Source organism: Taudactylus pleione, unplaced genomic scaffold (genome assembly GCF_031769625.1).
Source record: "Taudactylus pleione unplaced genomic scaffold, aTauple2 ptg000053l, whole genome shotgun sequence".
Lineage (NCBI taxonomy): Eukaryota > Metazoa > Chordata > Amphibia > Anura > Myobatrachidae > Taudactylus > Taudactylus pleione.
The window spans coordinates 31,204,857-31,223,112 of record NW_028284455.1 but is presented as its reverse complement, the minus strand read 5'-3'; the positions used below and the strand labels follow the sequence as shown (position 1 = coordinate 31,223,112).

General features: G+C 44.5%; 1 protein-coding gene across 5 annotated transcripts in view; it reads left to right on the top strand.

Moving 5' to 3' along the window:
- The window catches only part of TOPAZ1 (testis and ovary specific TOPAZ 1), a 238,509-nt gene that overhangs the window by 35,764 nt on the left and 184,489 nt on the right, over positions 1-18,256 (top strand). For all 5 annotated transcript variants that reach the window (XM_088463597.1, XM_088463599.1, XM_088463608.1 and 2 more), the window contains exons 4-5: positions 6,922-7,034; positions 10,263-10,312. In XM_088463597.1, coding sequence (XP_088319723.1) covers positions 6,922-7,034; positions 10,263-10,312 — 163 coding nt within the window. The remainder of the gene's footprint in view (positions 1-6,921; positions 7,035-10,262; positions 10,313-18,256) is intronic.

The following is an 18,256-nucleotide window of genomic DNA, read 5'->3' as shown; positions in this document are numbered from 1 at the left end:
CTTATCAGCAGGGATAAGGTGGCGATCCCTGCCATTTTTTCAGGTTTCTGAGCCAACTTGGGCCCAGGGCCTAGGGCCTAGCACGCTCAGTACAGGGTTTAGTTCCTCTTTATCATTCAGTGATCGTGCTGAGCAAAAAAAAATGTGGGTCCCAGGTAATGCACTGCTGTGCTGAATGCTACATGGGTTAGTAATGCCAAGCAAGCAGTCTTCAACTGCTAATCACTCAGTTATACCCAGTTTTGTTCTATTAATGTTTACAATTGTAAAGCGCAACGGAATATGCTGCGCTATATAAGAAACTGTTAATAAAATAAATGTAGGCAATGCTGATTTTTATGCAGATCAAGCGATTTTTTTTTGCTATTGCGCATGCTTATAACCTGCACTGTGTGCGTGCAGTGATTGTTTTGTGATTCTGCACTCACAGAGGAGCTTTTGGGGGAGGTAATGGGCTGGTTAGAAAAACATAGGTGTGTCTGACCGTTTTACACGGGCGAGCAAAAATTAGATATTGCTATCTCCTACGCAGCGTGTCTGACGTGAAGCTGTATTTGAAACAGGCCAGACATTTCACATGGGCTCCATGGCTGGTCGATGCTGCTGGTATTTATGCTGGCAAATGACATCGGACGCAGATGAGAAGGCAGCTACTGTAGTATATTTTCACAGCTGCGATACGTGCAAAATTACAGCTGTGATCACAGCGTCCATCTCTGAATCAGACCCTATCACCATCCCAATATAAGGACATTCACATGGATTAAATATTGTCCACACAATTGTTAAGTCCACGGTTATTAGTATGTTAGTCTTAAAAGTTAATACACTAAGGTCTATATATATATATATATATATAATATATATATATATAGTAATGTTAATGAACTCCCACTGTTTGTTAGTGATAGCTGCATGCAGTGGAAAAGCAAAATGTGTTCGTAAAATAACTTCTCATGTGAACTGTGAGCCGTTTGCTCTCTCACTGACTCCTCACAGGTCAGCTGTCCTAATAGTACCCCCAGCTGTTTCACCCTTCAGTGGCTACACTCAATGCAGGGCAAACGCAAACTGTGTTCCAGCCTTGGTAGATGAGGCTGCCAGCAGCGCGTGTGCTGTGATTAAGTAGTGACCTGGCCACAGTAAATTAGATGAACTGATCTACTGTCCATATACCTGTGTGCAGACAGTGACAGCACTGCTGAATGGAGCCATTGGGGAGGTCATCCGTGGGTGAATCTCACAGTATCACCGGAGATGCTGTGTTAATGCTGACAGCTTGGTGCCACTCAGCTGGGGAGAAATGCAGCTGGTGGTGAGGCTTAGAGAATCGGGAACAGAAACAACAAACCTCCGGTTCAGAGCAGAGGTTCACCACATGGCTGCTGTTCAGACTGGAGAACGGCACGCTGCCAAGTCTGACTGCTGTTCCACAAACACTGGGGGAGTGGCTAGTCTCTTTTCTCTGCCAATGGGGAGTCATCCAGGGAGAGGGTGCCGGCAGCGTTTGACTGGGGACACACTGAGGATTTCCACATGTCAGTGAGTCAGCTTGCGTCATCCAGGACCCGAGCATTTTTAAAAACTGGGTCCCTCACTCTCTCTATAGCTCGAACACTGATCCTTAGAGCGGATGATGGAGTCTTCCTCTAGGAGTTTGGACAGCTCTGCTAGACGTCCTTCCCATAAGAGACATCTGCCTTCGGTTCTCCAGTCAGGGGATGAATTTGATGCAGACTTTTCTCAGGAGTAGGAAAGGGGGAGGTTATGGCGAATTCGGATCTGGAATAGACCGCGGAGGCAGGGGACACTTAAGGGTTAGAGTGCCTTATCAGGCCTGTCTGTCAAATACTTAGTTTATTTTTCCTTTTTCTCGAGAACTTTTATTTTTCCCCTTCCCCTCCGCTTTGCCATTCTGGACGCTCATTTCCAATTTCAGCATCTGCCTTTCGGCCTCTCGTGGCCTCCCAGGGTGTTTACCAAGGTCATGGTAACCACCTGCGGTCTAGGGGGGTGACCATTGTGCCATCCCTAGAGGACCTCATCTAGGCCCCATCGACGGAAGCACTACGGTGTCAGGTCATCTTGACACATCAAGTACTCATCAATCATGGGTGGATTGTAAATTTCAAGAAGTACTGCTTAGGGGGTGAAGATTAGCGTTGGACTGCCTAGTTAATTTCTTACCTTTTTGAATTGGCTTGGGCCATACTGGGGATAGTGCCACAGGACCAATGGATATCTGGTGTTTGTCGCAAACTTACTGACGTGGAGTGCAGCTGCAAAAAAAAAAAAAAACATACTACAGGTGTGGTTTCAACCATGGGTGCCCCCTTTCTCCCTTTTTTAAAGAAAAATAAAATATTTGTTTAGGATGGATTGGCTGGCCAAGGAGTCCAGAGTTGCTAGCTTCTTTTGAAGTTTGGGAGAGCTTACATATGTAAACTCCCCACACAAAGGCAACTATTGCTTACCCCATGTTTCTTTTCCACCACATGGTACTTAACGAGACTTGTGGATAACAACCCCTTTATCCCTTAGAGCAGGGATGGGGAACCTGGTCTGGCCCTCTAAGCTTTTTTTCTGCTAACCTCATCTGGCTAGCATGGTGCCTAGAATGGCATACTGCAGCCAGAATCTATGCAGCAGTGCCACCTGGAGTGTCCCTAGGGTGCTTCAGACGGTCACACTGCTGCCCTTACAGCTCCCTGGATCATCCTGAGGTTGCTCAGGGCATTGCTGTAATCATTGGCGAATGTGGCCCCATCCCCGCGTGATGACATGTGGAGGGGGCGTGGCCTCCACTGGGCCCATAAATAATGTTATATATACAGTATCAAAATGGCCCTCGGCAGAAAAAAGGTTCCCCACCCTTGCCTTAGAGGGATATCTTTAGTTCACACAGCACCGTCTTAATTTTTGTTTTGTGGGGGGTGTTACATATTTAGTCTTGTAGCTTTTATTTATTTTTTTAAATGTGAATTCTGTTTTCATTCATGATTATGGTCATAATTGATACTCTTCATACTTTTGTTACTATTTTTTTAACTGTATTCTGTAGGACATTTCTATGTCTTCTTTTTTTTTTTATTATTTTACTGTCACATTGTGTACTATAATTTTGGTTATGCTTTAAATAAAACAAAATTCAATAAGTGCAGTCTAGTGTCGTCTTAGCACTTCAAGTTCCTAGGCATGATACTCCTTGCAGCGAGTGTTTCTCCTTCCGGACAAGGCCTTGGTGATCCAGCAGTTGGTCAGGTTGGTCCAACTCAAGAAGAAAAAGCTATCAGTCCACCTTCCCCATTCGCTTGCTAGGCAAGATGGTGGCCTCCTTTTGAAGCCATTGAGTTTGGACGGTTCCGTTCCAGGCCTTTTCAGCTGGACTTCCTGTCCCAGTGGTCAGGGTCACATGCACAGACTACAGTACTTTGGCTGTCCCCTCAGACCCGCCTCTCCCTGCTCTGGTGGCTTCAGGACGACCTATCTCACGTCAGGTCGCCAGTTTGGAATCTGGAATTGGATTCTCCTGACCATGGATGCCAGCTTATGAGGCTAGGGGGGCAATTTCAGGATCGCAGGTCGCACCAGGAGACTCTTCTGCCAAATCAACATGCTAGAGCTTCAGACTGTGTTCAATGCACTCCTAGCAGTATTGGGTCTTTTGCAGGGACCGCCGATTTGAGTGCAGACGGGACAACACCACGGCCGAGACGTTCCTAAATCTTCAAGGGGGAAATCGCGGTCGTTTAGCAATGCAGGAGTCCAGCTGTATCCTGCGGTGGGCGGAATAACATGCTTTGCCATCTCTGCTGTGTTCATACCAGAGGTCGCGAACTGGGATGCACACTCTTATCTGGAGGTGTTCCAGCAGTTGGTCCGCGTTGGGCAGGCCACAGATTGACCTCATGGCTTCTCTGCTGAATACCCAGCTACCAAGGTATTGCTCCAGGAAGCGGGATCCATGAGCAGAGGCGGTGGATGCTCTGGCCATATCATGGAGGTATCATCTTGTGTACCTGTTTTGCGCCCCTTTCCTCTTCTGTTGAGGATTCTAAAATGCATCAAGCGCGAGTCCACAGGATTCATCCTTGTGGCTCCAGATTGGCCTTGCCATGCGTGGTACTCTGATCTTCTGCAGCTTCTCGCCGACAACCCGTGGCCGTTACCGATCGATGCTGGATCTTCTTCAGCAGGGTCCGTTTTTGTGTTTACTGTTTCTGCGTTTAACGGCGTAGCAATTGAACCACAATTCTCAGCAACAGAGGTATCACCGAAGCTGCTATTCCTACGATTCTTTGGACCAGGAAGCCAGTGTCAGCAGCACACTACATCACATGTGGAAGTCTTATGGTGCTTGGTGTGAACGCCGTTGATTCCGTACTACCTCCTGACTCTCCTGACTACTTTTATTCATCCAGAAAGGAGTAGATGCTGGTCTTTGGCTGGGCTAACTGAAGTTGCAGGTCTCTGCTTTTATCAGTCTTTTTTTTTTTTCAGCATTTGTTGGCACTGCCACCAGATCTACAAACCTTCCTGTAGGGAGTTTTCAGAGTTTAACGGCCTTTTGTACCTCCTACTGCCCTATAGGATCTCAACTTGGTGTTGACTATCCTGCAATCGAATGAGTTTGAGCCCCTAGATGAGGTGGACCTCAAGTTTTTGTCCTGGTAAAACAGTTATGCTTTTGGCTCTTGCTTCAGCTCGGGCAGTGTCTGAGCTTGGCGCAATGTCCTGTCACCATCCTTGCCTTATCTTTCATGACTATCGGGCTGTGCCGACATTTTTGCCTAATGTTGTCTCGGTATTCCACATTAATCAGCCCATTGTGATTCCTATCTCATCAGCTGACGATGCATCTTCGGCATATATGGATGTGGTTAGAGCTCTTAGTCTGTTGCTCAAACTGATTCTTTGTGCTCTGATGTTTCTAAGCAGACCCTTGCTAGGTGGATCCATCTGGCTATTCCTCAAGCTTACGTTGCCAATGCTATACCTCCACCTAGTTCCATCTTAGCTCATTCTATGTGCTCAGTTGGGACCTCCTGGGCTGCTAGACAAGGAGCATCTGCTTCTCAATTTTTCTGTGTGGCTACTTTGTTCTATGTTCACACTTTTGTCAAGTTCTATAGTTTTGATACGTTTTGCGGACACTGACTCAAGGTTTGGTCTCAGGGCTCTGCAGGCTTCTCTGCACCTTCCCAACTGGGAGGAAAGCTTTGGGACGTCCGCAGTGTAACTCCAGTATTCCCTAGTGCAGAGGTTCCCCAACAGTTCAGGTTTTAGAGCTATCCATGCTTGAGCACAGGTGACTTAATTAGTACCTCAGTCAATTTGATTTAACCACCTGTTCTCAACCATGGATATCCCATACCTGAACTGTTGGCAAGCCTTGAGGACCACGTTTGGGAACCTCTGCCCTAGTGGATGAAGGAGAAAACAGGAATTTGGTACTTACCGATAAATCCCCCGCTGTTCCTTCCTGCATTGTTTCTGGTGTGTTTGCAGCTGCTTGTTGTTTGTCTGCAGTGTGTCTGTTATTGTACTTGTTCTGTTTTCGGTCCATGGACTTGCCTTCGTTGGTTTCTCCTTTTCTCTTTATTCCTCTGTCTCCGCTCGGGCTTGGTTAATCTTAACTGAGGCCAAAGGAGCATAGAGGGGGCCGGAGTTAACTTAAATTCTTAAGAAAATTTTAAGTGCCGAGCTCCACTCATCATCCATCCATCTATACTCCAGTGTCCCCTATGGAATCTGAGAAACAGATTTATTGGTAAATACCTGTTTTTTTATTCCTTTGAGTATAAGTTTATTGTGATTGTGACAATTGAATTCTATTAAATGTGTGCAAATTGTTACTACTTAGCACTTTGTTTAGTCGCTGTATACTATTCATTTGTAACTACTGTTGTATTGCTTTTATATTATCTGTGGCATTCTATTGACAGGGCTTGACAAATTTTTCTAAAATCAAGGAGCCGGGATGAAAGTGTAGGAGTCAGACCACCGTACCCCCCAAAAAAATTACAGGAGTGAGGAGCACAGCTCTCTGTGTGTTATGCAACTGTTATCCACACTATACTAGTCCACAATATGGTCACAGTTGAATGGATACAGTAAAATGGAGGCCCCCTCACTGCTCTGCTCAGCTCCCCTGCTCCACTCTCACTCTCCACTAATAACGGACCACATTTCACATAAAATAATGGTGACAAAGTACAACAAACCTCCCCCTCTCCTCGTGGTCTCTCCACTATCCATCTGAAGCCGCTCTGCAATCCCTGGCCACGCATAGACCTTACTACCGAAAAGCTCTATGCAGCAGGAGATAGGAGACAGTAGACAGCCGGGACGTACAGGAGGATCAGTGTAGACTGGGACAGACAGCAGGGATCAGAGCTGGCCAGGATGGAGAGGAGTCGTCAGTGCAGGCCGGGACGGACAGAGGCACACCAGTCACCACAGGTGACACTCAGCACATGCACTCCTGTGCATGATATGAACACCGCAATACTATAGGCACGAATCTCCGCCGGAGCTGATGAGGATCTGCTTGCTCCCTCACTGCAAAATGTAATATCCAGGCAGCAAAATCTGGTAGCCATGGCGACCTGGCCCCCGGGATTTGTCGAGCTCTGCTATTGGTTATTTCACTTCCTTTACATTCCTACTTGTAATTTTCTGTATATTAGGGAGTACATTTCAACTAATTTCTGTTTTTGTATTATTGCATTTTTATATTTGTTTTCTGTAAGACAACAACATTTGTGTACTTTAGTACTTTGGATAATTTAGCGTGAGTACCTTTTATGGATTTTTCCATTTGGGTATTCCGTGTCTAGCTATGGATTTTTCAGGTATCTGTTTAATGTACATTTGTATGTTGCGATGCTTTGATGTTGTTTTTTTTTTTTTTAATTGCAGCAATAAAAGACAAACACATTGCATCCAACTCTTTACCAGAGGCGTGTGCGGAAGAAGTTGAACTCCTCCCAGAACTAGAAGAATTTGGAGATTCTCCAGAGCAGCTAAACAAGGTGCAATTAATATATACAGTCAGGTGCATAAATATTGGGACATTGCCAGAACTTTCATATTTTGGCCTCTATTCACCACCACAATGGCTTTGAAATGAAACAAACAAGATATGCTTTAACTGCAGACTTTCAGATTTAATTTGAGGGTAATTACATCCAAATCAGGTGAACGGTGTAGGAATTACAACGGTTTCTATATGTGCCTCCCACTTTTTAAGGGGCCAAAAGTAATGGGACTATCAACTCAAAAGCTATTTCATGGACAGGTGTGGGCTATTCCCTCATTATTTCATTATTAATTAAGCAGGTAAAAGGTCTGGAGTTCATTCTAGGTGTGACATTTGCATTTGGAATCAGTTGCTGTCGACTCTCAATATGAGATCCAAAGAGCTGTCACTATCAGTGAAGCAAGCCATCGTTAGGCTGAAAAATCAAAACAAACCCATCAGAGAGATATCAAAAACATTAGGTGTGGCCAAATCAACTGTTTGGAACATTCTTAAAAAGAAAGAATGCACCAGAGAGCTCAGCAACACCAAACAACCTGGAAGTCCACGGAAAACAACTGTGGTGGATGACAGAAGAATTATTTCCCTGGTGAAGAAAAATCCCTTCACAACAGTTGGCCAAATCAAGAACACTCTTCAGGAGGTAGGTGTATATGTGTCAAAGTCAACAATCAAGAGAAGACTTCACAAGAGTGAATATAGAGGGTTCACCATAAGATGTAAATTATTGGTGAGCCACAAAAACAGGAAGACCAGATTAGAGTTTGCCAAAAACCACCTAAAAAAGCCATTACAGTTCTGGAACAACATCCTATGGACAGATGAGACAAAAATCAACTTGTACCAGAGTTGATGGGAAGAGAAGAGTATGGAGAAGGAAAGGAACTGCTCTTGATCCAAAACATACCACCTCATCAGTGAAGCATGGTGGTGGTAGTAGTGTCATGGCGTGGGCATGTATGGCTGTCAATGGAACTGGTTCCCTTGTATTTATTGATGATGTGACTGCTGACAAAAGCAGCAGAATGAATTCTGAAGTGTTTTGGGCAATATTATATGCTCATATTCAGTTAAATGCTTCAGAACTCATTGGACGGCGCTTCACAGTGCAGATGGACAATGACCCGAAGCATACTGCAAAAGCAACCAAAGAGATTTTTAAGGCTAAAAAGTGGTATGTTATGCAATAGCCAAGTCAATCCCCTGACCAGAATCCGATTGAGCATGCATTTCACTTGATGAAGACAAAACTGAAGGGAAAATGCCCCAAGAACAAGCAGGAACTGAAGACATTTTGCAGTAGAGGCCTGGCAGAGCATCACCAGGGATGAAGCCCAGCGTCTGGTGATGTCTATGCATTCCAGACTTCAGGCTGTAATTGCCTGCAAAGGATTTGCAACAAAGTATTAAAAAGTGAAAGTTAGATTTAGGATTGTTTAGTTTGTCCCATTACTTTTGGCCCCTTAAAAAGTGGGAGGCACATATAGAAACCGTTGTAATTCCTATACCGTTCACCTGATTTGGATGTAATTACCCTCAAATTAAATCTGAAAGTCTGCAGTTAACAAACATCTTGTGTGTATCATTTCAAAGCCATTGTGGTGGTGAATAGAGGCCAAAATATGAAAATTCTGTCAATGTCCCAATAGTTATGCATCTGACTGTGTGTTTGTGTGTGTATATATATATATGTGTGTGTGTGTGTGTGTGTGTGTATATATATATATATATATATATATATATATATATATATATATATATATATATATATATATATATATATATATATATATATATATATATATATATTTATTAATTTATTAGGGATGTGCAGGCTCGGATAGGTTCTCAGAAAGAGGCTAAACGTCATCTTGCATGGACAAACATCATCATTCCTGGACTTATATATATATAATTTTAATATATAATAATATATAATTTTTTTTTTTTTTTTTCTCTATCCATTCAAACAAACACACTATTCTACAGTGATGATACAAATCTGTAGTAAATATTTAGATAGTCTTGAAAAGTAAATAACCAAATGACGTACCAAGGTTTGAAGTCTACATAATATGAACTATATATTTGAAATGTTTACAAAAATAAAATATATTCACAACATAATTAAATATATGGGGTGAAATTTATCAAAGCTTGGAGTGAAATAAAGTGGCATTTTACAGGCTGTGTAAAGTAGCTTAGTGGATAAAGGCAGTGACCAGATAATTACAATAGTAAGCTTTCAGAAAACTTTGAATCCCAATATATGCACCTTGTGACCTTAGGCATTCATATATTGTTCATTGGTAAACTGTTTGACTTCAGAAAAAAGTACAGTACTGTACTATTTTCCATATGATATTAGGATAAAATATGAATTCTACAAGTCTTAAGTTTCATATTGTCGAGTTAACAGATGTAAGTAATTCTTATGTAATTGTAGGTTAATACAGGTTGAATCAAATTATACGGCAAGATTATTAATAAAATTGCAATAAGTGGGCCTGATTCATATTCTTATATTATGTACTGTATTTCCTATTATTGGGAGAAGTACTATAGCTGTTCTGTAAGGTGGTATTACATGGGGTTGGGTATGAAATGCCGACAGTCGGGATCCCGGCAGTCAGAGACCCGACAGGATTAACACTTGTCGGTCGGTATGCTAACCCTCTCTCTACCCTAATCCTCCCTATTTGGTGCCTAACCCTCCCCCTTGTGCCTAACCCTAATTCCTAAACCTAACCTCCACACAACCCCCCTACTTACCTTCTGCATCCCGTCGGCGGTTATGTAAGCGTCGGAATTCTGACCGCCGGGATGCCGAACGCATCCCATTACATGGATGCATTTCACACTTAAAATAGTTTGTGTAGAGCGATTAGATGTTCTGTTTTAAGTAAAATGGGGTGGATGCAATACATTAGATAGTAACCCAAAACGCTGCTATTTCAAAGCATCCCATAAATCAAACTTGCACTAATGCTATTTTATTTATTGCAATAGAAGTTTCTCACCTAATACACTGCTTTCAGGAGACTCCCATTGCATTTTGATTGTATTGTTGTGGTTTGTCTTTGACAATCAGTATGCAGTAATTAATGTTAAATGACACCACCTAAACTATATGTACAGCAGTATGATCTAATTTGTTTTAAACATCTCTAGGCAACACTAGATTAAATGTTCTGGCTCTTTCTGTTTTTGGTTTCATAAGAGCGACCATCAAGAGACTGGCCATTCAGAAAAGTCAGAGGGAGGTGAAAGGTTGGTAATATATGTGTGTGTGAAATCCTAATACATACATGTGATGTCATGTTACTGCAAATCATGGTATGATAGGAAGTACTTGAGGTGGATATACAGTGTTTTTTTTTTATTTTTAAAAAGATATCTAGTTAGAGCAAACTTAATACATTTTTATATTTTTTCTCCTTCATCCACTAGGGTACACTGGAGTCATCACAATGGGGTATAGACGTGTGCTAACTGGGAGCTGGCACTTTAAAATCTTAGCTCCTCCCGCTCTATACCCCCCTACAAGCCAGTCTTGGTAATGTGCCCAAGGGAGCGGGTCATGCTATACCTGTTCTCCTCAGGGCATTGGTTAGTTTTAATATAGTGATGCTGTGACTTTGAGGAGATGACTGACTGCATCTGCCCCTGCCTGTCTGCTACGTGGTTGCTGCCGGGGGGACTCTATCGCAGCTTATCGCCAGGGTCCTCAGCTACAGAGACCACTATCTCTGGGTTTTCACCTAGCCTCTCCTCTGCTAGCAGCCTGACTACAGCACGGAGATTGAGAGCCTTCCCAGTGTGAGTTATATCAGTGGGGTTAGGCTGCATAGGAGAGCAGTTCATATTATATTCTGCATCTCTACAGCATTTTTAGCACTGCTGTCAGCGCTGTTAGGGCAGGTGTGTTCCTCCCCCTCTGTGCCCTTCTCTCCTTACTGCACATTTCTCAATCTCGATCTTCACACTGTCCTATACCTTTTCTAGTGTGTGTGTGTGTGTGACAGTGGTTGTGTACCATGACTGGTAGGAAGGTCCAAGGCTGCACAGGAGGCATTTTCTTGCAAAAACCGTGCAGAAAAGGTTTACACAGGGACAGTTATATAGTTCCCTGCTGTGTGACAAACTCCAGGTTCGCCTCAAGAGGACTCACTCTATGACTAAATCTATAAAGGGCTATGACATCCCGCACGTTTACAGCTAAGAGGCTGTTAACCTCAGTACTAAGAGATAAGTCTGAGGATGAGAATGAGTTTCCGGATTCTGAGGAGGAAGTTCCAGAGGATCCGGAACCTTTATCCCAGGCTGTAGAAGCGTTTATTACTGCTATATGCCAGGTATTAAATGTGGTAGACATGGAGCCGGCTTCTGTATGGCCGTCTATTTTCAATAAAAAACAAAGACAAGCCGCCACATTTCCTGCCTCAGAGGAGTTAGATGCTATCCTCCTCGTCTTGGAAGCACCTGGATAAAGAATTTCAGGTATACCGTAGTCTTATTATCCTTTTCCTACAGATAGCAGGAGGTTCTGCAAGACTTCTCCCTCAGTAGAGCCCTCCATGTCTCGTCTGTTCAAAAAGACAGTCCTCCCAGTACATGGATCCACTTCCTTTAAAGGAAACTTCGGACAATAAGTTGGAGTACACCTTAGAATCTTTCAACACGGTAGCAGGAGTGAGGTTTCGTCCCGCTTTCGTAAGCTGCTTGGTCTACAAGGCTGTGGAGGCATGGGCTACACAGCTATCAGAAGGTTTAAAGGTGGGTCTTCCGGCTGTAGACCTTATTATAGCGGATCAAATTGGAGAGTCAGCTGACTATCTGGGTGAAGCTTCTAAGGCATCTACTCTCTCTTCCAGATCCTCTGCGTTAGCTATTTTGGCCTGCAGAGCTCTGTGGCTGTGTTAGTGGCAGGCTGATGCTGAAGCTAAAAGAGCAGTGGAGGTTCTTCCATTTATGGATGATGTCCTTTTCGGGGCTGAATTGGATAAGTGGATTTCACAGGCCACAGGGGAGTAAATCTACTTATCTCCCCTCAGCTGCTCCAGTATCCCGTAAGTTTATATATTTTTTTCAGGACCATTCTTCTGGTCCTTTCGTGCTCTAGGAAGATTCAGAGGCCATCCCAGAGGGGGTCCTGCCCTTCCCCGAGCATCTAGAGGAAGAGGTAGAGCCACAGCGTCCTCTGCTCACCACGAGAGTAAACATCCTACTAAGCCCAGTGTATGACGGGCTTCCTTCTCACCTGGGGGACCCCACAGTGGGAGCTCGTCTTCAGGCCAAGGGTTCCGATCCTGTTCGTAATGGGTCAGGGACATAATCTCTCGGGGTACAAACTCAACTTCCAGTTCCAAGGCCATAAACAAGCTTCTGTCTTCTCAGGTGGTGGTTCATGTGCCCACACATCAGCTAAGAGGGATTTATCCAGCTTGTTTGTGGTGCCCAAACCGGACGGTTTGGTGAGACCCATTCTGAACCTGCGTACATTCGGGTTCAGGATGGAGTCCTTCCGCTAGAGGAAATTTTCTGGTGTCCTTGGACATTAAGGACACCTACCTTCACATTCCCATTTTCTCTGCCATTCGACCACGAGTGTACACGAAGGTTATGCCTGTGAATGATGGCCCTTCTGCGGACATAGGGAGTGACTGTTGTCCCTTACCTAGATCTCCTCCTGAAAGCTCCTTCCAGAACACAGTTGCTTGAGAACATAGCACTGACCCACACTCTCCTAATACAATTCGGGTGGATCCTGAATTTGTCTCGTCTATGTCTCGGCTTCAGTCTCTAGGAATGATCTTGGATACGATAGCCAAGAAGGTTTTCCTGCCTACGGAGAAGGCGACCTCTATTCAGCAGCCAGAGCGGCTGGTCTTACAAAATCGTCGAGTGTTAGTGAACCTGTTCATAAGACTTCTCGGAACATTCGAGGCCATTCCATATGGCCGTTTCTCTCTGTTTCTCTCAGTGGTTGGGATCCCATCTATTTCTTCACCAACGGGTGAAGGCGCCCCCAAGACTTGGACTTCTCTTCTCTGGTGGTTGATTTCCTCCCACCTGTTGGAAGGAAAGAGGTTCGGAATTTGGAAAGGAATTCTTCTCACCACGGACGCAAGTCTAAGGTTGGGGTGCACTGACTCTAGGAAGACACTTTCAGGTCCGCAGGACTCAACGGGAGACCGAATTGTCAGTAAACATCTTGGGATTACGGGCAGTGTTCTACGCTCTTCAACTTGCACACCAAGTTGCTGCGGGGTCAAGCGGTACGAGTACAGTTGGACAACACAGTGGCATACATAAACAGGGTGGCACCAAGAATCTGGCGGCCATGAGGGAGGTCAGCCGCATTCTACTCTGGCCAGGGGAATTTGCAGTGGTGATATTCATCCCAGGAGTGGAAAATTGGGAGGCAGACTACCTAAGTCGTCAGGACGTTCATCCAGGAGAAGGGGCTCTGCACCCACAGGTGTTCCAACAGTTCAGCGGTGGGGCCTTCCACAAGTCGACGACCTCATGGCATCACGACACAACCATCAGGTTCCTCTGTACTACTCTCGAACAAGGGATCCATAGGCTGTGGCAGTGGACACCCTCACATCTCCCTGGCAGTTCCAGTTTGTGTACCTCTTTCTACCAATTCTTCTGCCTCGACTCCTACAACAAATCATATGAGAAAAATCCATGGTTCTCTGACTGGCTGGAGATTGGCCTAGAAGGGCGTGGTACTCCAGCCTACGTCTTCTGCTGATAGAGGATCCGTGGCCCCTTCTGTTACAAGAGGATTTTCTGCAACCGGGTCTTTTTGTCCATCACGACATAAAGCGTCATTGATGGCGTGGCTGTTGATAGGGCTATCTTAACAAAGAGGAATTCTATCTGTTGTGATTCCTACTATGCTCTGTGCAAGGAAGGAAGTCATTTCTACGCACAGCCATCGCATTTGGAAGGTGTATGTCATCTGGTGTGAACGCAGAGGTTCGCCCCCTACTTTTTCAAGATGTCTAGGCTCCTCCTTTTCCTTCAAGTCATGGCGGGCCTTCGTTTTGGATCTCTGAGGGTTCAGGTTTCAGCTTTATCCATTTTCCAGAGGAAACTAGCTTGGTTACCGGATGTTCAGACTTTTTTCCAGGGGGTTATAAGTTTACAACAGTTAATTTTTCCTTCCACGGCTCATTGGAATCTGTATTTAGTTCTACCTTTCTTAGTATTCCTTGTTTGAGCCATTACAGACTGTGGATTTTAAGTTCTTGACCTGGAAGGTAGTTCTTCTATTGGCCCTGGCTTAGGCCATGTGTGTATCGGAACTTGGAGCCCTCTCCTGTCGTCCTCCCTACTTGATTTTCAATGAAGACAGGGCTGAACTTTGTACTTTCTTCCAAAGGTGGTGTCTGCGTTCCACATAGCCTATTGTGGTTCCGGTACTTCCAGAGCACTCTCCGTCTTCCAGGTCCCTGGATGTTGTCGGAGCCCTCAAGATTTACGTCGACAGGACGGTTTCTCATGGGAAAACAGATTCCCTTTTTTTTTTTTTTAGTCCGGTATATATCATTGCTCGGCCTGGTTGGCCGGCAAATGAACGGATTGCACGCTGGATTCATCTGACCATCAGGCAGGCCTTCCTGGCTTCATCTATGGAACCTCCAGTTTCCATCACAGCACATTCCTTCACACGGTTGGACCCTCGTCGGCGGCTGCCCGAGCGTTTTCTATGGCACGGCTTTGTCAGACGGCCACTTGGTCGGGCCGACATACTTTTTGTCAAGTTTTACGTTTTGACGCCTTTGCGCCCTCTGCCTCGCAGTATGGCCATGCTGTTTTGCAGGGTTCTCAGCGCTCTCCCGCCCGGGATGGGAGCACTGGGACGTCCCCATTGTGATGACTCTAGTGTCCCCTAGTGGATACAGGAGAAAACAGGATTTTGGTACTTACCGATAAATCCCTCTCCGATTCCACAGGGGACACTGTTCTGTTTTGGCTGATTCTTTTTTTTTTTTTTTCTTCATCTGCTTTTTGCAGGCACATTGTGTGAGTTTGTTTGGTTCTGTGTACTTGCTTCTCCTCCTCTGCAGTTAATCTATTTCCAGCTCTCCTCGGGCACAGTTTCCCAAGACTGGCTTGTAGCGGGGTATAGAGTGGGAGGAGCTAGTCACACGTTAAGATTTTAAAGTGCCAGCTCCCAGTTAGCACACGTCTATACCCCATTATGATGACTCTAGTGTCCCCTATGGAATCGGAGAAAGGGATTTATCGGTAAGTACCAAAATCCTGTTGTGTTGCCATTGCTTGTGTTCTGTCCTAAATTCATCCAATTTGACACTGTTGCCACAATTGCGCCAAACAGCCTTTCACGACCAGCCAGGTCCCGTGCTACTCTACTTGTTCTGAGCGCTTTTTTTCTCTAGAATGGGCGTCTTAGGGCCGTATTCAATTAGCGGCGACCACTGAAGTTTTTTTCGCAATTGGCGAAAACTGCTGGTTTTCGCCAAAAAAACAGGAGAAAATAGCAAGCAGGCAAAAGTGGAGAACAAAAATTGGAGAAACATTTTCTCCATCCCAGACCTATTTTTGGCTAAAAATGTGGGGATTTCTTTCAGAACCCTTTGGACCCCCCCTTTCCCTAATGATAAATGACCCTATTAAATTTTTATAAGTTGCGTACTTTAAAGAAAAACGACCGCGCAATCTTTGTATGAAAAAAAATATATATTTCGTTGAAAATGGTTTTAACATATTGGGTCTGATTTTCCGGTGGGCGGTATGGATGGGTCAAGTGTTTTAAACATCACACGCGGTTGCATCAGGCGGTTTTAAGTTTTTTTTTTTTTTTTTTAAATTGCGTTTTTACAGCACAGAAATTTACTTGCACCCATTTTAACGTACCTCCAAATTACGTGGGACGGTAATTTCCTGTAAAAAAAATAAAAAAATTGCTCTCTAATGTTCAACGATTTTTTTTTTTTTTTTTTTTTTTCTTCAGGGTCCACAGGATCTACCTTGGGGTATGTAGTTGGAGTGATCCATTGCACCAAATGGCTTGCAGCTTTGAAGCTCCCAGCATGCATAGGTCCTTCTCCCTAGCCACAGGCATTGTTTTTTTTTTTTTGTTTGGTGCATGGCAAGTATCCAGACGCACCGTTTTAAACAGCGGGACTACCTAGACAGTCCCAGGCTTTGCTTTTCTTTTTATTTTACCTTACTTTTTTGAACCTCTGCGTTTAGCGGTATTAGGCGCTATATGCCCTGGGGATTTTGGCGGGCCTCAGCATTGCTCAGCTAGAGATGGCAGGTAAGTTTCCTCGTTGGGAATCGTGCGCAAAGCAGTCCAGGCCTCCGGTGTAGGAGATGCATCGGAGGCAGCTGCAGGTGAAGGTCTCGTTTGACGTGTCCTCACTAAGGCGGCCGGGGCCATATTGTCTTTCGCCGGGGACGGGTAGTAGATGCACTAGGTAGCGTCTACTACAGTGATGCCAGCATACTTGTGCCATTAAAATCGCAGCTTAGACAAGATGGGCGCTCCCCCGGCAGCTCTCCCCCATAACCCCCCCCCCCCCCCCCCAAACCAAACGCAATTTCCGGTTGCGGATTCCCTCGTCTGATTTGCTACTTCTGACCACCTTGTGTGTGAGATGCCCAGTCCACCCTGGGTGAAATTTTTTTTCGCAAAAGTACGCATCTTACAAAAAAATTGGGGGTAATTTATCATTGGGGGATGTCCAAAGGGTTCTGAAAGAAATTCCCACATTTTTAGCCAAAAATAGGGATTTTGCTTTTTTTTTTTTTCTCCTGGTCTGGGATGTAGAACTGTTCTCCAGTTTTTGGGGGGGGGTTTTCTCCATTTTCGCATGTTTCCCGTTTTTTTTTTTGGTGAAAATTTCGCCCTTTTTTTGGGCCCTTTTTTGGGGGGGGGGCAAAAAACGTCAGTTTTCGCCAATGGCGAAAAAAGGGATGTTTTCTATGCTAATTGAAGAATAGCCCCTTAGTCGCAATCCGATGCAACAAAACCGATTAAGACTGCACTGATTTCATATGTGACGCTTGTAAATCTGTGTGCAAATGAGTCTGAATCTGTATACGTAGTGCTACCATGCAGCGGCTACAGCTTTTTTTTTTTTTTTTCACGCCAAGTTTCATTCATCTGCGACTTGACGCATATTTAAAACTAATTCCTGTGCAGTGAGTCGAAGCCTGTTGTCACTGGTACAGATTGAGTGGTTTGCTGCATCCGTGCTGCGAATAAAGCAAAAAAATAAAACTATGCTACACCATTCGGCTTACTTGGGCTGGGTGTGTCTGTTCATGACGTATTGAGGCTAGGTGTATGACGATAGAAAATCAGTGCGCCCCACGTCCAACCAGCATACAACCACCCCAATTGGCAGCTCACACTGTAGGCCCTGCTAACTACTAAAAACTAGAATATGGCAAGAAACAGTGGAGCACTTAATTTTGATATTTTCTTAAACTATTACCAACAAGATTAGCAATATAAAACAAAGCCGTGCATCTGATAATTCATGAACAAATATCCAAATCCTGTACAGAGATTATATGAAATCTATTATAGATGGTCTAAACACTGCCACAATTAGAGTGTAATACGGAGCTCAGAAAAAGTTCCTCTCCAAATTTATATGTCCTTATTTATGTCCCACCTTTGGCCCTCATTCAGAGCCGCTCGTTAGCGGCAGTACGCTTGTTCCGAGCGATGTTCGCACATCTGCGCATGCGTACGGTTTTTAGTACGCATGCACGAACCAGTCAGTGCGGCCGAAAATCGTTTGTACGCTATATAGCGAGTGCCTGCTATTTTGAGTGACAGAATGAGGCGTATGTGGGTGGTAACAGGGGAAGGTGCTTGAAAACGGGGGAGTGGAATTCGAACGCAGGCGTGCTTAAAGGTCAAAACGGGCGTTTTAAGGGTGTGCATAATTAATCCAGCATCGTCATTGACCACGTCACTTGGTTTTTGTAAACTCAGAACTGCTCGCAATATAGCGGTTGAAAAAACCAACCACAAGAATAGCGAGCAGTTCATACGCTGTACGATGTACTCGATTAATCTAATAAATAGCGGACATGACGTATGGTGCGAGCGGCCAGGGGGCGTTTTTAACAAATAAACGAGCGTTTGTTTTGCTCGCTCGTTCAGACTTAGAGGTGTGAACAGACTGCAATTTGCGAACGGATCATTTGAATAGC